General features: G+C 38.8%; 1 protein-coding gene across 1 annotated transcript in view; it reads right to left on the bottom strand.

The window, feature by feature from the left end:
* DNAH5 (dynein, axonemal, heavy chain 5) overlaps positions 1-4,491 on the bottom strand; it is a 113,720-nt gene extending 109,229 nt beyond the window's left edge. Inside the window, exons 1-2 of the mRNA XM_010005105.1 lie at positions 4,435-4,491; positions 1,096-1,230 (exon numbers count right to left, since the gene is read on the bottom strand). Of these exons, the coding sequence (XP_010003407.1) occupies positions 1,096-1,230; positions 4,435-4,491 (192 nt within the window). The remainder of the gene's footprint in view (positions 1-1,095; positions 1,231-4,434) is intronic.
* Between the last annotated feature and the right edge of the window lie 14,282 nt (positions 4,492-18,773).

Raw genomic sequence — 18,773 nt, 5'->3', positions numbered from 1 at the left:
GAGATCTCTAGGTAAGCCTCCTTTGTCATCAATAGTTTTGCCTAGGCTGAGTCTCAAAAACTACAAGGAAAAAAATTCCACAACTCACTTGAGTAACCTATTCCCATGCTGCATTACCCTCCTGGTGAAGAAGAGTGTGTCTCATTGTCCCATTGTTGTGGCTATTGTCTATGTCATATCACCTGCAATGGCTGAGAAGAGCTCAGCTCTATCATCTTTGTAACTACCCTTCAAGCAACTGCAGGCCACTATTTGACTGCCCCTCAATCTCTTATTCTCCCTCTTCTCATACTTTACATGCCTTATGTCCCTCACTATCTTGATAGTCTTCCACTGGACTTTCTTCAGTTTCTTAACAATATTTGCACTGAAGTGGAAATGCATAAATCGAAGGTACAAAGATGAAAAGAGAATAAAAGAGGAAAACAAAAACCCCACAACCATCTTTACTTCAGTGTTGGGGAATAAAACAAGGACTACGTGCTGTTTGCCTAGATTTTTTTTAAATAATTATTTACTTTCAAATCACAAATGCATCTTCATTTCATATAATACTTACCATCACCTTTGATGCACTGTTCCCTCGATACACATATTTCTAACTGCTTACCCTCTGCGTTAACCCTCATGTTGTCAGTCAGATCACTTGGCCCATCTATTCTGTCAGGTAGTTTCCCCTTGATTTAATTTCCTAAACTAGATCACAATGTAGTCTCACAAATGCTGATGGTGGCCTTGTAGAAACAACAGTAACATGCAGCCTGCTGTAGACAGGACATGTCCTGGATGTTCAAGGATTGAGAGATTTCATGCTGTGGATCCAGTATGAAATACAGCCACAGGTTTTGCTGTGCTATCTATAACCATCGGAAAGCAGAAATTCTAATCAAATTCAAAATCAATACTGTTACAATAGGTCCTGAAAGTAAGGACACTTTTGTTCAACTTAATTACAAAATGCTGAGAAATACTTTTTCAATGAGAAGACTTGAGCGATCTCAGACACGAAATCTGACAACTATCTCGCCAAGTATTTCATGGTAGTATCAATTATAAAGTACACTGTAAGCTTCACTATAAAATTTATCAGATTACCTGGTTACCATCAAGAATGGCATCTTCTACTTCTGCTTTGTCCAGGTTGACACAAGAGGCAATGGTATGCAGTAAGTAATCATGCCTGCCATCCAGTCGAGCACGTTTAGCCTCCCTTTCTTCCTGGAGCTTTTGCTGTTATAAAACCCAAAGCACACAGTGAATAATTCACAATCTATTTTAAAGACAAAATAAAGACAATTCTAAAATTTATTTTATAAATTAAGGCTGTTACATTATTCCACACTTGCGCTGTATCTTTTCAAGGCTCTGAAATTAAATTTTAATAAGTGATCCCCATTATGACTTTACAGTTGTTTTTCTGTGTTCTGTTTTCAGATTTAGCACAACATTTCTGTCATCAGTGTTTTTTTGAAAGGCTCAACAGGGGAAAAAAAGCAAGCTATTTTATATGTACAACTCTGTCATTCTGCAGGTTATCTTCAACACCCTAAGTCCTTAGCCCCACCTTTTCAGTCTAGTCACATATGACCATCAAGTCAAGACAGGATTCTGACCCATCTTTGTTATTTGTGGAAGATATAAGCATTCTCTAATAAATACAGAGGCTGCTGGAGGAAGCTCGGGTTTCAGACGTTATCTCTTTAATATCATGAGAAGTAAAACAAGCCACAAAGCCTCAAGGTACACAAGTGTTTACAAATGTGCTTAACTATAGCTATTATACCATTCTTCAAGCAGTATGCCTACTCTTCTAATTAAATTGAATTCCCATATGTAATACACCTCATTACATTATAGACAAAATAGCCTTCTGGAATAGTTACTGGTATTACTGTGCTTGCGGATTACAAGATTTAATATAATTTCATTTTCAAAAGAAATTTAGAATTATGTTTCATTGATAGTAAATTCAAGCTTTATTTCCCCAGTGATTATGAAAAATCTAGTAACTCCATAAAGCATGCACAAGTGATTTATCCACAAGCTTCTGCAGAACCAATAGGACTCGCATAATTTACTTTATTCCCTTATGTAAATATATTTTCTGCTTCCTGAAGGAATTTTCAAATATTTGGTAAACTCGTAATTACTAGCATGCTTTCATAAATGCTAAATGCACAGAAATGTTTTTCCATGTAAAAGATAAACATACAAATTGTGTTATTTACACAGATACGCCTGAAGAATGCAGTAGCAGATTAATTTGTACATGTACTTTATGCTATTTTACCTCTGTCATTCCCTAACACTCACTCAATGAGAAGGCCTCTCTGACAGTTTTGTCTAACCCTGTCCTCTATACAGCAAATAATCAATTGTACCTTGCCACTGAATCTTGTTAAACTACTGTCATAGTTACTATTGAATTTTGCTAACTAGCAGCTTTATACCAATAAAGTACATTACTTCTCTCCTGCGAGTCAAGTGCATCTCTGACTCCATCTGTGACGTGGAGCAACAACTATATCTGTGTACCAGATTGTTTCCTTCTCAATTTTTGCATAGGGCTGCATTTCAGGCCCTTAGTCCTTTTGTATCAACCAGACCTTCAATGAAGGAGTTCACTGATCTGTTAAAAAATATAGTCTTTGGACTTCCAGATGCTTCCTTACACTACCCCCGCATCTTGCTTCAAACAAGCAATGTGGCATTGGCCTAGCACTTTTTATATCTTTTACATCCTGCAGAATTTACTACAGAAGTACCTATCCCTAAACAAGCATCTGTACAAAAAAAAAAACAACACACCAAACTGAGGAAGATTTATGCAATTCAAATAAACGAAATTTAACAGAACACTGAAAAAGTAAGATCTGAAGACAGAAGGACTGCTAAAACACATTAGCTATCATTTATGTGGGTAAGAGAGGAATTGCTGGTATTTGCAGTAACACACACAAATCCTAAAAAGTATCAGCAGCAATTCTAGTCAGTCATACAACAAAGCTTCCACATAACATCCCATGATGTGGGAGGATCCATATGGAGTGGTATTTACAAGAGATAAATGCTTTCTCACTTAGACAATCCTTCCAGATATCTCAGTTTCTATATGGTACAGCCTTACCCTCAGTTCTTAATTCAAAGAACAGCAGCACAGCCACATTTAGGCTTAGGTTTCTTTCCCCGACCCCACCCCCACCCCCCCAGTTAGTTACAAGGTAACTAAGGTAAGAAAGCCCACATGACACAACACACCATCTTTCCTCAAAACACTTTATCCAGAAAAATGATGTATTTGGTTGTCAAAACAGTGCGCATTACTGAATTTAGACACACACACAGCTCAAAGTCTTACGGATGAGCAGTACACTTTGTACTTTAGTGGGAAGTTAAAAAGTAAAAGTCCAAAAATAAATAGTCTATTGTTAATTTACTGATTTACCCAAACTTTAACTAAAATGACATTTATCTGTCTCTCCCTCAATTTGCTAAGATAATTTATATTGCATAAGCATTGCTCATGGATTTTCCTATAAATGTAACCTGCAAACTATTTTACACTTTCCAAGCACCCTAAGTCTTCAACAGACACACATCTTCTTAGCTGCTTGTCTACAAAAGCCACATTCACTACAGAATTAGGGCAGTCCCCTTAGCTGACTCTTAAGTCTCAAACATCAATCAAATGTTTGTCTCAAACACCATGTCCTACATTCATTGCAACACTGCATTAACTCAGAAACAGTTTGTTCAAATAACCAGTTTTTAAAATTAGTGGAAGGGTCCCAGTGACTTCTATATTTTATTATTGTATCTTAATGCTACATAGTATCTTCATAATTCTGTTCCCATTTGGCAAGTATAGGAAGAGTTAAGTTAAACTTCAATTTTCCTTGGTGACAGAGCCTACCCCTGTTTTGTTGCCAGATCTAGCATCAAGCTCTTTATTGTACTAGTATGAATGACATTTGTGAAATTATACCATTACCAAACCACTGCAACAATCTGGACAATATACAACTACCAGTAGTCAAATGCATAAATATCTCCTTGTGCAAATGTACCTTTCAAAACAAATCATGCAACTAACCCTTGGTTGATACCCTACCAATTAACTTTTAAGAGCAGATACACAAAAAAACTACTTCATGACCAATATCTATCCCAAATGCTACATTTTACTTTTAAAGCAACGTTTATCCATTTTTTTTTTCATAACAACGTTTTGTGAAACCAACATCATCCACTTACGCCATTTTAAAACATAGTTTTCTACATCCTTACGCCATTTTTTTTTTTCATAACAATGTTTTGTGAAACCAACATCATCCACTTACACCATTTTAAAACATAGTTTTCTACATCCTCACACCTTTATTCAAACTACACAGTCACTAGTCACAACCTAGCTCAAAGTTCAGTTTTCCTTACCTTTATAACTCTGTCAATGCTCTGTTTCCAAAGTTGCTTTCTTCCAGCTCTAAACATTGCATTATTTGATATAAGCATCAAGTACTGTTTTTCAGCAGTAAGCCTTAAACCATGGAGGAAGCTTCTTGATTTATCATTTTGCACCCTGCCCCCAACCTTTTGTTTATACTTGTTTCATGGCTTATCTGCAGGAACACTAAAAAAATCCTAGAAAATACAATAAGAACCTAGAAAGCCAGCAACTACTAACCTTAGCTCTGTATTTAAAATTGAGTTCTAATGTGCATTAAAACTAGTTCAAAAGTAAATTGGACTACTTTAGAAACTAGAGGTCTCTAACCACCACAATTTATGGCCTACAGGAACTGGAAATTAATGTTACCAACCACAGTGTTGTTAAGGTGATATTGTTTATACACAAACACAGCTCGATACAATTCATCATGCTCAAGAGCAACATAACCATTTGCACAAACCAATTTTATGACTGCTTATTTGATTTGTGTTTAGCCTTCTTAAGTAATCCTTATGTCAACAGACATCTTTGTTTCCCTGTCACAGATGATTGTTTAAATATACAGCAACAACAGCCAAGCAGCTTTCAAAGTGCTTTTAACTACGGACTACTAAACAACCAAGTTTTCTATTCATATGTTTTATACAAGCACATTCAGTCTCAGTTATTCTTTTAGTTGCACAGTGCTCGCTTAATGCAGCAATTTTTCTTCAGCAAGGAATATTAAATTTTCTTCTTAAAATAGCCTTATTTGGTTCCATTTCACTAACAGAATCTAATCTGATATCCTCTTGAAAATGCCGAGAAAAACAAACTACTGATCCCATATCAGGAAAAGGAAAAAACCCTACATTTTTTACAGGTATTTTAGGCATAGAATGTCCCTAAATACTTCTGCTTCCACTCATACCAATGTGAATCATGTCTAAAAATCACTTGACAACTTCAGTGTTGACAAAAATTAGGAGTGAAAACTATTTTCCCCACCTGATTATCTGATTTTTCCATATGATTTCCCCACCTACTATAGTCAAATCTGATTGTGTATACATGTTTAAAAGAGAAAGACTAAAAAAGTTGCATTTGGTGTAAAAAGAAACATCTGTAGCTTTCTCTGAATCATTTACATCCTTGTCTTTTAAAATTCAACTTGCTATCAAATGTTACATGTGTCGTGGTTCCTTGTCTCTCTCCTGCCTGGCTCGCCAATAATCTCATGGTTTGGGCCCAACACAACAACAAAGGAACAGCCCCGTGGCCACTCACTCAACTCCCCCCTCCAACACACATGCTGGGATGAGGAGGACAAAGCTCATGGGTCGAGACAAAGGACAAGGAGGGCTCTTCACCGATTAAGGTCCCAGGCAAAACAGACTCAAATTGAGGAAAAAATAATAATTTAATTTCACACTAATCAAACACACCCAGGACACAGACACACCCAGAGCAGGGCTTACCTATGTTACCCCACCCTCCCTTCCTCCTGGGCCCAAATCCCTTTGTTCCCGGTTTCTCTCCCTCCTTCCCCCCAGCAGCACAGGGGGACAGGGGATGGGGTTTAGAGTCAGTTCACAGGCTGGTGGTTCCTGCTGCTCCTGCCTCCTCAGGAAGAAGGATTCCTTACAGTCCTGCCCTGCTTCCCCACAGGGTCCCTCCCATGGCACAGAGTCCTCCAGGAACCTCTCCTTCCCGAGTCCTTCCCACGAGGTCCTGAGCTGCTCCAGCCTGGGCTTCCCACAGAGTCACGGGGGCTTCGGGAACAGCCACCTCCCCTGGCCCGGGGGCTTCCACAGCTGCGTGATCAGAGTCCCCTGGCAGCAAATCCAAGTCCACCGTCTACAAAATCCAAGCCCTTTGACCAAGCCTGCCCTCCTGGCACCTTCAGGGAATGTTTCACCATGTTTCACCATGAATGGAGATGGCAGGGGGACAGCCTGCCATCTCATCAAAGCTTGCAAGAAAAACTTCTGCTTGAGCAGCTTCTTCCCCCTTCTTCCTCAACAACCACCTGGGATCCTCACACCAGCACTGCCTTTCACCTCTCCGCTCAGCTCTTCTTTTTTTAAGTGCTCCTCTCACCAGATGTTGTATCAGTACTTTCGTATGTTAATTGCAGAGGTGCATCTATTGTCCCTCTGGTGGCTCCTTAGCTGGGTTTGGAGCAGGGGGAGCTTCTCAGCTTCTTATGGGAGCCACTCCTGGGGCTCTTCCACCGCTACCAAAAATCCCACCAAACCAGCATAACACATTGAGTTAATTCCTGGATATATTCAGAACACTGAGGAATTATTATTTCTTTGCAGGATGTATGTGATTTCTAATGTAAAAACACACTTAACCTTGCCGTGTGCCAATAAAAGCTGTTTGTTTGGTTGCTTTTTTAAAAAAAAAACCAAAAGCTTAAATAAATCTCACAAAGAACCACCAAAGAATCATGGAGTTTTTTCATAAAATTATGTTAGGCCATAGCAACTGAATTACAGAACCACAAAATTGTGTAGGTTTAAAGAAATCCCCAGAAGTCATTTAGTCATCTTCTGCTCAAAGCAAGTCCAACTAGAGGGCGGTCACTGGAGACATTCAAAACCCTCCTGGACGCGTTCTTGTGTGATGTGCTCTAGATGACCCTGCTCTGGCAGGGGGGGTGGACTAGATGATCTTTTGAGGTCCCTTCCAACCCCTAGGATTCTGTGATTCTGTGTTTAAAAGGCACTGAATACTTCAGCCTGTCTCATGTTATTTGTTGTTTAGTCCACCGATCCACCGAGCAGTGGGCCTACATTTTCTTTGCTGCCAGTGCACTGAGAAACGCCATTCTCATTCCCTTCACTCTCCTCAGAAGTTTGAACCCCAGCTGAGCTTTCGCTTTCTTTACTCTATCTCTGCAAACTCAGGCATTGACTCTGTATTTTATTTGGGTGGCCCATCCCTGATTCTACCTTCTATGGAAGCTAGCCTATTTGAGCTCAGACAAGGTCTCCATGCTCATCCATGCTGGCCTTCTACAAGGCCTGCTCTTCCTTCTGCACATTGAATGAACCGTCCTTGTGTTACAAGGATACTATTCTTGTAGATTGGTTTTCTTCAGTCCTTTTTCCCTCTAGAGAAGTCCTTCATGGGATCATGTCAAGCAGATCCCTGAAGATGACAAAAATCTGCTGTTCTGAGGTCTAAGGTTGTGAGCTTACTGGTTGTCTTGCTCACTGGTTTCAGGATGTCAAGTGCAAGGTTGTCCTCATTATTGGCTTGCCTCAACCTCCACATCTTCAGCTAGTTCTTTCTTGTTTGTAAGTGACAAGGCCAGCAGACCATATCTGTCAGCTCATTTATCATCCACAAAAAGAAAAAGTCTTCAACAAATTAAAAAAATCTCAGTCCTTTAAGTAACTTGGAATGTGGCATTTTTACATTAATTAGAAGGCTGACAAAACTAAAATTACTAGCAATCATGACAGGGAATAAACTCAGAGTGGACCCATATATGTGTTAATACCAAATAATCACAACTCATTACCTCCCACAGAAAACCTCCTTGCAGTGTTAATATATCCTCACTCAGCTCTCTCTCAGAACCTTTTAAGTAGATTGCATTTACAGTACTGGATAATAAACTGATCACAGATAAGTCACAGAAAGATTTTTTACGTTAATGGAAAACCAACTTCCTCTGATCTTCCACCTCATTACGTGTTAAAAATGAAAACTGAAAATAATGAAGTGGTTGAGACAGTGCTTAACTGTCACTGTCAGGTCACTATTGTCCTCGGGTCAAAAGCCAGACTTCCATTTAGCACACCCTTAACACAAACAACCCAGAAGGCTAAGGAGCAAATTGGTCAGCAACCATATCCAAGACTTTTCTCACCTTTACCCCTTCTTTGCACTACAAGCTACTAAAACAAATGATGCTCAGCCTTAATTTTGGTATAGCTAATAACTGCTGAAATTGCTATAAAATATTGCTTTAGGAGTTCGCTTTACATCCACTAGACTATTACTTTGAACAGTGTGTCATGTAAATAGGTCCCCAGTTAATTTTAAAGATTTTTGCACAGTTCTTGCTAAGGCACAGTCACGTTATCAATAACTTAACAAGGGCTCCTTGTTTTATCACAGTACCATTTTTCACTCTTACAAAAACATTTTTACCATTAAAAAAAAAAAAAAAAAGTTTTATTGTAGTTTTAATCAAGTTTTTAAAACCTGGTCTTTTACCCTTTATTTTACTGCTGATCCACAATCTGAACTGTGATTTGAAGAGTACATTTCCTCCCCAGATGCTTCAGGAGTGCAAGATCCATGGTGAAGTTCCACTATTTTTAACAACATAATATATACATGAAGGAGCATATGCAACCTTGTGTTATATCTCAGCATTCTCAGAATAGTTTTAATCTGTCATGTGTCGCTCGATAGCCTTGACTATGTTTTATAGGATGCTGAACATAAAGTCTGATTTGGGGAAAATCACCACTGTGCAGGTCAGTAAAACCTTGAAGTTCACAATCAACTGCCTTAGAGAAAGACTTTTTAGATGAAAATATTGAGTAGTCATCTTACCTTAGGAAGGATGAAAGTTCATTTCACAATATCGGAATATTTTTTTTTATAACACTATAATGCACAGCTCCGGCAACGAGATTTCTTTGGCTACTGTAATTACAGATGGTAGTTAGCTACCATCTAGTGGTTAAAACCCGAAAGTGTACGTTCCTTTTACGCTAACTTTTACAAGACCACAACACACAGTCTACAGAAAATTCGGCAGTTGAAATTGTTCTCTATGGAGATGACCACTTACAAATCACAGATTAAAATCTACACTGAAAAGTGGAGGAACTTAAAAGAAAATCCTATCTTGCTCCACTGCATTCTCTTCATGCAACTATAGTGATAACAACCAAAGCCAGGAGGGGACTTTCTTGCCTTGAACTGCATTTAAAGTCAAGTAACGTTGAGAGTTTAATACCTTTAACTAAGGCAAAGATTTTTAACTAAGGCGAGGATTTATAACTACTTGGCTCAGAAAAACTAAAACTTCAACATATTTACTGTTTCCTACACTAGGAGGCGTCTGGGTTCACTGGGACCTAGGGACATTCCTGAAATAAAGGGAATGGTTTTGGAAGAAACAACTTCACAAAACTTTGTGGCTTTTACTCTTCAAAAATATCAAAAGGGTGCTTTTAAACCTAGACTGAGGAAAAGCTATCAGGCCCTAAAGATCCTGTTGTCTCAAAATACTTACCCACTTGCATCAAGTACAGGGAGCCCTGACACATGATAGAGCAGAGGCTGCCACCCACCTGCCACAGTGCAAACCCTAGCAGAAGACTGAAACAGATACTGTCCCTCTGAAGCGGGTGAAAGGAAAGAGGAAACCAAAACAAGTGCACACCTGCTTCTAACTAAGCATGAGAAGTCCTAGAAACAAAGATGGAGGAACAGGGATGCTGGTTTTGAACAAAGATATTGCTATAATAGAAGCTCAGTGTAAGGTGGCGTCACTGGTACATTATACCACACATCAAGTTTTTTACTGCAGAGGAAACTTGGAAAAGCTCACATCTCTGTAAAAGAGCTTGGTGTTCAAACACCTTAGCAAGCCAACCAGAGTCTGATGGAATGAAGTTGCAGTCCTGAACAAGACAGGCATATCGTATGATATTACTGATTGCCTAATGAGGATGGAATTGACTGTGACATGCTGCCGGTGGTGAGACAGGCTCCCATAGTGTGAAACAATATCAGCAAGAAACTTCAGCTGTCTCCATGTACACTAGGGAAATACGATCTCAGACAGTGTCCCAAAGGGGGACAGCAGACAAGACATATATGCACCGATCAAGATTTATTGCATATGACATTGGGGTCTTAACTATTCAGGATGCAAAACACAAATACAGCAAAAGCATAGGGGAATTGGGAGAACGGAACAAAAGTGCTGTTTGAATGCAGAGGGTATATTAACAGTGAATTTTACTATTTATAGTTAAATCAAACAAGAAAGGTTAACCATTAAAATACCGGCAACTTACTTATAAGATTCTATACTAGACCTAGACTATTAATTATCACTCTTACAGGATTCTAGTCTTAAACTTAATAATGGAGATTACTTAACGTTAAGTTTATTAGTAAAGACAGTGAAAGAGTTAATATTTCTCACCCTTGCCAGGCCATAGCTGGGTGTCCTTGGGTGGATTGTAATTCTTGAGAATTAGTCTCTCTGGCAGGCATCCCCGCTGGAGGAAAGTCCAGCAACCTCCTGGGAAACTATACGGAAAGTTCCCCCGATCAAAGATGGGACCAGGCTTTTATAGAATAAAGTGAATTGACTGCTGTCGTTTAACCATTTAGCCATACTAACATCTCTCTAACATACTAACATACTAACATCTCTCATTGGAGAATAAAAAGGAAAACAGCAGAAAAATTCATTAAGGCCCTGTTCCCACCAAGTAAACTCTGTTGTTCATCTGTTCGTTCTTACTTCATCTCCGTTCTAGGCCTAGTTGTGGCTGGGCTCCGTGTTCTTCAACACCGGAGAGCAGCTGGTGTTATGAACATCAACTTGGCCTCTGCTTGTACCTTTCAAGGTTGTTACCGGCTCAACACTTGATTGGCCTTTCCCTTTCTCATGGGAATCTTTCCACTCCAGGCCTGGGCCTGCAAAATTGAGAGACAAAAGCAGTTGAATAATAGAGTAAAACTGAGGCAGGCATATTGAGAGATGCAGTGTCTTGCTAGACACTATGATGCTGATTTTTTTTTCCAGACATCATTCGTAGTCAGAAAAAGTTTATCATAAAAAGAAAAAACATGTAAGTGAGCAAGTGACTCCTACCTCCATTTCTAAAGGGACACAGAATCAGGTTCAAAGTGTTAGTGTTAGTGAGAATAAAACACAAAATTCAACAAACTCACAGCACTAAGAAAAGCCTAAATAGCAACACATAAAAGCTCAGAAGATGAGTTTATAAGCTGACAAAAAATAAGATTTTTTTTTAATATTTTTTTTTTAATCACTGATAAGTAATGGATCAGATGGGTACTCATTGAAAAATTCTAAAGAAACTCAAGGACAAAAGAACAAAACTGATTTATGTGACATGTACACTGCATCAGTATCAGAGGACTGGTCACTGGCTTGTGAAATGCATGCTTCCAGGGCTAGCTGAATGAGAAACAACCAATAAGGAAGTCTTACTGGGTAAAATAACTAGCAATGTAACAAAGAATAGGACTAAGAAGCAGCTCAAATAATTTAATTTCCCAAGAAAAGTCAAGATTTTTGTGAAAGGGTGAAACATTCATCATGAACATCTGAGGTTCACTGAACAGGTTAATAAGCTTTAATGTAAAGATAATTGATCTACATGACCTGGATTTGCAAAAAGCTTTCAAAAAGATCTATTGTCAAATGCTTTTAGGAGAAAACATAAGAGAATGATCCTTCAGAGATAAAAACTCCATTAAATGTCAGAAAGGAGAAGATAGGAATCAACTGAATAGTTACTGAACCTTGAGGACCCTTCCAACACATGGTATTCCATGGTTCTTACAGCAACAGGTCACCAGTGGAGCTGTCCTGCACATACTCCGGTGTAGAAGGGAAAAGCTACAAGAATAGCAAAGTCTGTATATAAATCTAAGTTATTCCAGTTAAGAAGGATGACCACAAAGAATTACAGAACCTCCAAGACTGAGCAAATACGTGTTAGAAAGACAGATGAGAATTCTTTTTCTGTGGGAATCTCCTTTAGATGCACTGTTCTTCAACATTTCTCTGTAAGAACTCACCATCTCCCTCTGTGACATGCACATTATCCTAAAGAAAAGTCAGTATATCATCATAAAGGTTGTAAGTACATCCATATCCATCTTAGACCTAAAACTTCCACTTCTTAATTAGCACAACTGCCAAAACAGTAATACTGTATTTCCAAAGATTGATTTGTCTTACAACACTGGGATCAACAATTTAATGTGAATAGAGGATGTTGCTGTATATTTTCTAGAAAGCCATGAAACGTTTCCTTTCTGCCACCTGCAGAAATTCAGTACACTAAATGAAGCTTTTAGCTTCAAGAAAATAGCATAAATAAATATTATTTTTATTGTAAGAATTGCTAAATATCTGCATAGCATACAGTGCTAATCCAAACAGCATTTTTTCCACTCTGCTTGCTTCATGTTTGGAAGCTACAGGCTGTGACTGGGCCATGCCAACCTGAGCAATTCTGCATTACAAAAACATTGCTTTCCCTTTTCTGTTTTCAAAGGCTGTCAAAGCTGTCCAGAGAAACAGTCTGTCACCTTTACAGCCAAGAGCTGAAGAATTGCTACAGCCTTGTCTTGGGTCATGTCTCTGTTCATTTTGAACATCTTACAGTCTCAACAACCTAGCCAGCTTTTGTAGCTCTTACAGAATCATCATGACTGAGAGATGACTGATTCTCATTACAGAATGAGAATCATCTTCTGAGAATGGTCTCCAAGACTTACAACTGGATTGCTAACTATAACGTCTCTCTTTCGTTACGGCTAACACCAACTCTAACAAATATAGCAGATTTTAAGAGCCAAGTTTCTAAAACTACATTTCCATTTTCATAGAATCATAGAATACCAGGTTGGAAGGGACCTCTTGGATCATGTGGTCCAACCTTTTTAGGTAATACTATAGTTTATATGACTGGGAGTCTCCACCTTCTTGGTAGCCATTTAAGTACTGGAACATTGTAATAAGGTCTCCCTGAAGCCTTCTTTCTCAAGGCTGAACAGTTTTCTCCACCTCTCCTCATATGGCAGGGCCTTCAGTCCTCTGATCACCCTTGTGGCCTTTCTCTGGACCCTCTCCAGCCTGTTAATGTCCTTTTTGTAGAGCAGGGACCAAAACTGAACACAATACTCCCGGCATGGTCCGACAAGCACAGAGTACAGTGGGATGATGACTTCTTTATCTCTGCTGGTGATGCCTTGTTGATGCAGCCCAGCATCCTGTTGGCTTTCTTTGCTGCTGCAGCACACTGCTCACTCATGTCGAGCCTGTTCTCCAAGACCCCCAGGTCCCTTTCCACAGGGCTGTTCTCCAGCCAGGTGGATCCCAGTCTGAACTGCACTCCTGGGTTGAGTTCTCAGGTGCAAGACCTTACACTTCTCCCTGTTAAACTTCATAAGGTTCCTGCTAGCCAACTCCTCCAGTCTGTCTAGGTCATCTTGGAAGGTGGCTCTCCCTCCTGGAGTGTCAACCTCTCCACTCATCCTGGTGTCATCAGCAAACTCCATCAGGGTGCTCTTGATCCCAACATCCAGATCACTTCTCAAGATGTAAAGGCAAATAACATGAGTAAATAAAAATTTGTGAAAGAGGCAAGTTGGTTTTTTTCTTAAGTTATGTCTATAAAGATCAAAACCTTACTCGTACAGATTAGCAATATACCCATAATAAATAGACTTAACTTCCAGATTGCTGGCTTCAAATTTGGGAGGATGATAACTTCCTCTACTGATGCAGCCTACCAAGACACAACCAACAGAAAGTTGCCAGGTAAGGATGGCAAGCTGAGCAAACTGACCATCTCTGTCATTTATCTCTTTGTGTGGTAATAAATACTTGTACAGGCATTAACAGCTTTCTACCCTTTTAAGCAAAAATAGTGATGTAGGGGTTCCTATTTTCTGCTCTGCTCCTCTGTTTACTTCCCCAGAAGAGGATTCAGCAGCATAAGCCTTAAAGATTCACACTTGATATTTTGCTAATATGCAAAGCACATAAGACAGTAAGTAAAACAATAAATAAAAGCTTAGTTGTACTAAGCTGAGCTATCTCTAGGTAGCTTAGTATTAATAACAAAGTGTCTACTTGTAGAATTATTATTTTTTTCTATGGAACAGCTATCTAAAAGCTTCATCAATTAAAAATTTACATTTTTGTCTGGCTGTCAGCAGCAATCACATAAGACCACTTAATTCAGGCCCTGCAAGCTGCCTGATGGCCCAAATCTATCTTAGGCTTTGTTGCCAGCACTAAAATGTAGCTCAATCCACACAGAAACATTTAAAATAGTTCCAGTGATGGAATTTTTATATCCCTGTTAATAAGTGATATTAACGTTTTGAAGTTTTTGATTACTTGTGCTGAATTCAGGCTTTTTCACTCCACATGTTTAGCAGTACTTTTGTACTGCAATCAACAGCTGCTACAGTTGTTCAGACACAGCTGAACAAAATTGCTCTAAAGCTTTTTAAAACTCTACTCACAGCTGCACTATGCTCACAAGAGTAGCTCATCTGACCCATGGGTCACAAGAAAATCACATCTTACGCTGCAGATACAGATGCTAACTATGCAGCCAAGACATGCTGTACTTATATTGGATATGTTGGGTCATACAGCAATCAGGACGCAAATAACCTGTCCATGACACATCTATACCATTACAGATTTTAAGAAAAAGGTATTTTCATTATAGTCTATCACTCCATTATAAGGAACACTTTCATTTAAATACTGCAGTAGCTAAACTAAGCTTAATGATTTCTTTCCAGTCACTTGGCAGTTACATAAACTTTCAGCTGCCCTGTGAATCACTCCTATTAATCTTAGTTTGAGATGGGCCTATCAGTCTATCTTTGAAGAATGCTATATGCATTAGCTAAAAGTAGAAGTTTCATGGCAGTTCTTCCACAGTAACTCAGAAAGAGCTATTTGTTCAGCTGCATTACTAAGTCATTTAAGAAGTCTTCAACTTGAAAACACTGCAAGTGGAATGTCCTCCTTGTTTCCTCTTCCACCCTGTAATATGTACATTTAAAGAAAATAAGCTCTTTCAATACATGCATTTCAAAATGCATAAAGTGATGGGGGAAGTGGGTTTTTTATTTAATAAGGTTATGAATTTCTTAATTAGCATTTTCTTCCAAGTAGACTTTGAAAAGGTCTTACTAATTTTTCAGTCTATACATTTGGAGTTCCTTGCCACTAAACAAGGTTCCATTTAACTTTACTTATACATTTCCCGACAATGCAAGTTTGATAAAAATTCAGTGAAACAAAACTGCAGCAACTCAATATATTTAATCTAAGCTACCTAGTTATTTAACTAGTAACAAAAAAAACCCCAACCTTCTTGGCAAGTTTTAGTAGTAGCAGGTTTGGCATGAAAAACATAATTCTTACCAACCAGCCAGCACAGTAGTCTCTGCTTTCATACCTTTATTCTTTCTCTAGAGAAATTAGTAGGCAATAGTCACAGGCCACATATTTGCATTTCTTTTCTGCATTGTAATTAATTTTTTCCCCCTCTCTGCTTGGAAAAATGTTTGTCTTGGGTTCTTTCTGAAACCAGTCATCTTTGAAGAAGGCACTTTGTATTCAAAGCCTTCGGAGGTTTATTTACTGATGAACCCAAGCTTTAAATTACTACTTTAACTGCACCTTTGGAAATATACCCTTGTATCAAGATTCCTTTTTTTACTTAGTGCTGCCAGTGCCTTTTTCTGAGTATGATCCTATGACTTCTAGGCAGCAATCCAGGGCCAGGGTGGGGGGAAGTTAACATCCAACCTCCATTGCTCACATCTTCCTCAAACTTCAAAAGGACTCTCTTAATTGAATACTCTTGTAACAGTGCTCCTGAGAAAACAAAACAATTCCAAAATCTTTTCCCTGATGCTACTGCATTGTCTGCATGCAGCTAAACCAACACTCATGAAACCCCAGCTTTTCAGCTTCTAGCAGAAATTCCCTCCACACCATAGTTAAATAATTGTCTAAAGGCTAGTCAGTATCATCTGCAAGGAAGACACAATAACCTCACCACATGTAAAATAAAGCTCACTTTTTTCTTGAGGTTGTAACAATCCCTTGTTGTATTTCAGTAGATTTCACCTTTTAAATTCCATGAAATCTAAAAACATCTTGCCAAGGCAAGAGAAAGGCTAGCCCAAGAGGATGCTCAGCTGACATCCATCCATGCTCATCTGGTCATGCTGGGAAGAGCCCACTCTCTCTCCCCATCCCTCTGTCATGGTTAATTTCCTCCCCACAAAAATATCTTTCACCACTAGAGTTGTGTCAGCCATTAGCTACAAATCCTTGTGGATATGAACTTCTCACTTATACATCCTTTGTACAACACTCTAAAACTTTGTAGAAAATTAGAATAAATGCAACTATTTAATACAGAGTTCTGTGCTTCTCTGCATAATTTATATTACTAAACAATTTACCACATATAAGAATCCTTTTTCTTGAAGGGGTTAAAAACTATGAAAACATAAAACAATGCAGAGCAGGAAGAAAAGGATTTTTATTTCTTTTTAAACCTAGTGATTTTCAGAAATATACATGAGAAATCTTGATTTCCGCATTTTCCATTATCCTTCTCTAAAATGTGCCAAAATACCTTCATAAAAGGCAGAATTTATGTTATTTTCCCCATATGTGATGTTTAAAATGGTTTTGGTATACAAATATTTAGGTATTGAATGGTGACAAAACAGAAACTACATCCAACTGTCTCCAAATTCAGGCACCTGATCACACATCCAAGTTATGCTCTCACAATCCCTTAACAGTTGTAACGTGCATACGCCACCCACTATTATCTGCTAAATAAAACACTTTGTTCTTGTAGTAAAAACCTGATGGTTCTTTAAATTTGCTGTGTTCTTACATGCTATGGAAAAACTCAGTATATTTTCTTTTATAAACTATTACCCAAGATGTTGAAGCTCAAGTCACATACTTCAGTCATAAAATACTGCCTTCTCTTGTTTCTCTTTCCAAATGTAAAATCATTTCAATTACTCTAAAAATTGCACTTCAGACCATGCTTCACCCTGCTATAACAACATTACTGGACACAGTATGCTAACCACAAGAAAAAAATCTGTTGTGGTATACAGATTAAAAGACACAACTCAACATCCAACACAAGGAAGGATTTATTGCTTCCAGAACCTGAAGTTTCTACTATTCTTTACATTACATACTAATACATGGGGTTTCATTGTGATACTTTAGCAATGTCTTCAGCTTCTCTAGGAGTCCTGAACTCCTCCGAGGTCTTCACAGTGGGCACATGTCCCATCTTACTCAGCAGGTTAGAGAGAGATTTACTGTTAGTCTGGTTGCCCCCACTTGCTATTAGCCCGTATACTCCTTGCAGGTGTTGAGGGTGCAAGTCTTTTTGGTCCTGACCCACGTCAGTGGTTGTGATCTCCCCCTGGCATGTTAACCTTTTCCAAATAAATACTTGAGAGCAAATTCATACTCAAAATATTGAGAAGGCTTTTTTGTCCTGAAAGGCCCTCCAAGAACTCTTCTGTAACTCTGCCCACCCCTCTTTACCCTAGAAGACATAAGAAATGCCATGTAGACTTTTGTTCATTTTTCATCCACTACAATTCACTGGGTAGCCCAGAAACAAAGTGGAACATCTGCAGCCTTTTGGTATCTGTGGTTTGACTGCACAGAGTCCCTGCTCCACTGTTCAACCCTAGGTCCTCATCCAAACACCCTTCAGCTATTTCAAACCTCTACTCAGAAACCTAAGAACAGCAAGAGAATTATATTTACCAGTACCTTGGCATTACGCTAAGTATAGATTTCAGTAGCACAGGAATAAATGCCAAAAAGCATTTAACTCCACATAAGTGGCAAATGTCATAGGTTACCCTGAGATTTCAGGGCTGTACATGGGCAGGACATGCCTACGTGGCATACCTTGCAAAAGTGCCAGAGGGGATTTTACTCCTTGGTGATAACTGAGACCTTTCTGGAAACAATACCACTGCAACCACCTGCATACACATAGCAGAAAGCTGGAACAGCTTAGCAACTAGAGCCATGCAACTGCTGCTTCCTTGGCTAATCATCTCTCCCCTGCATTTTCAGAGTGGAAGAGGCTGGAGACAATGCAAGATGCCCTGTAGCTGCTGGCCTTATTAAACTTCTTTCTATCTCTGTCGTACACAATTGTTATTTATCATGAAGTGTATCATTCTTGATGTAAATGCTTGGAGTATGACACATTGTCTGATACACGCTGAACAACAGAGGTCTTCCCTCCCTGTAAATCTTCTGAGTATTAATTATAAATATGACATAGTCCTTCAATACCAGTCAGTACCAGTTCCTTGGAAATGCATCCCGTGTCTATTAAGCATTTTCAAATATATTGTTTGCCTACTGAAAACTGAAATGCATAAGGACCTGTGACACTCTCTTAAAAAGTCACAGCCTGATTGTGACAAAGCAAAATTCTTCTTTCCCATCTGAACATTTTCCATTGTGCTTTATCCCACTATATTT

The sequence above is a fragment of the Chaetura pelagica genome, unplaced genomic scaffold, assembly GCF_000747805.2.
Source record: "Chaetura pelagica isolate M959 unplaced genomic scaffold, ChaPel_1.0 scaffold219, whole genome shotgun sequence".
Classification (NCBI taxonomy): Eukaryota; Metazoa; Chordata; class Aves; order Apodiformes; family Apodidae; genus Chaetura; species Chaetura pelagica.
The sequence above is the reverse complement of the archived record's forward strand: the minus strand, read 5'-3'. Positions and strand labels throughout refer to the sequence as shown.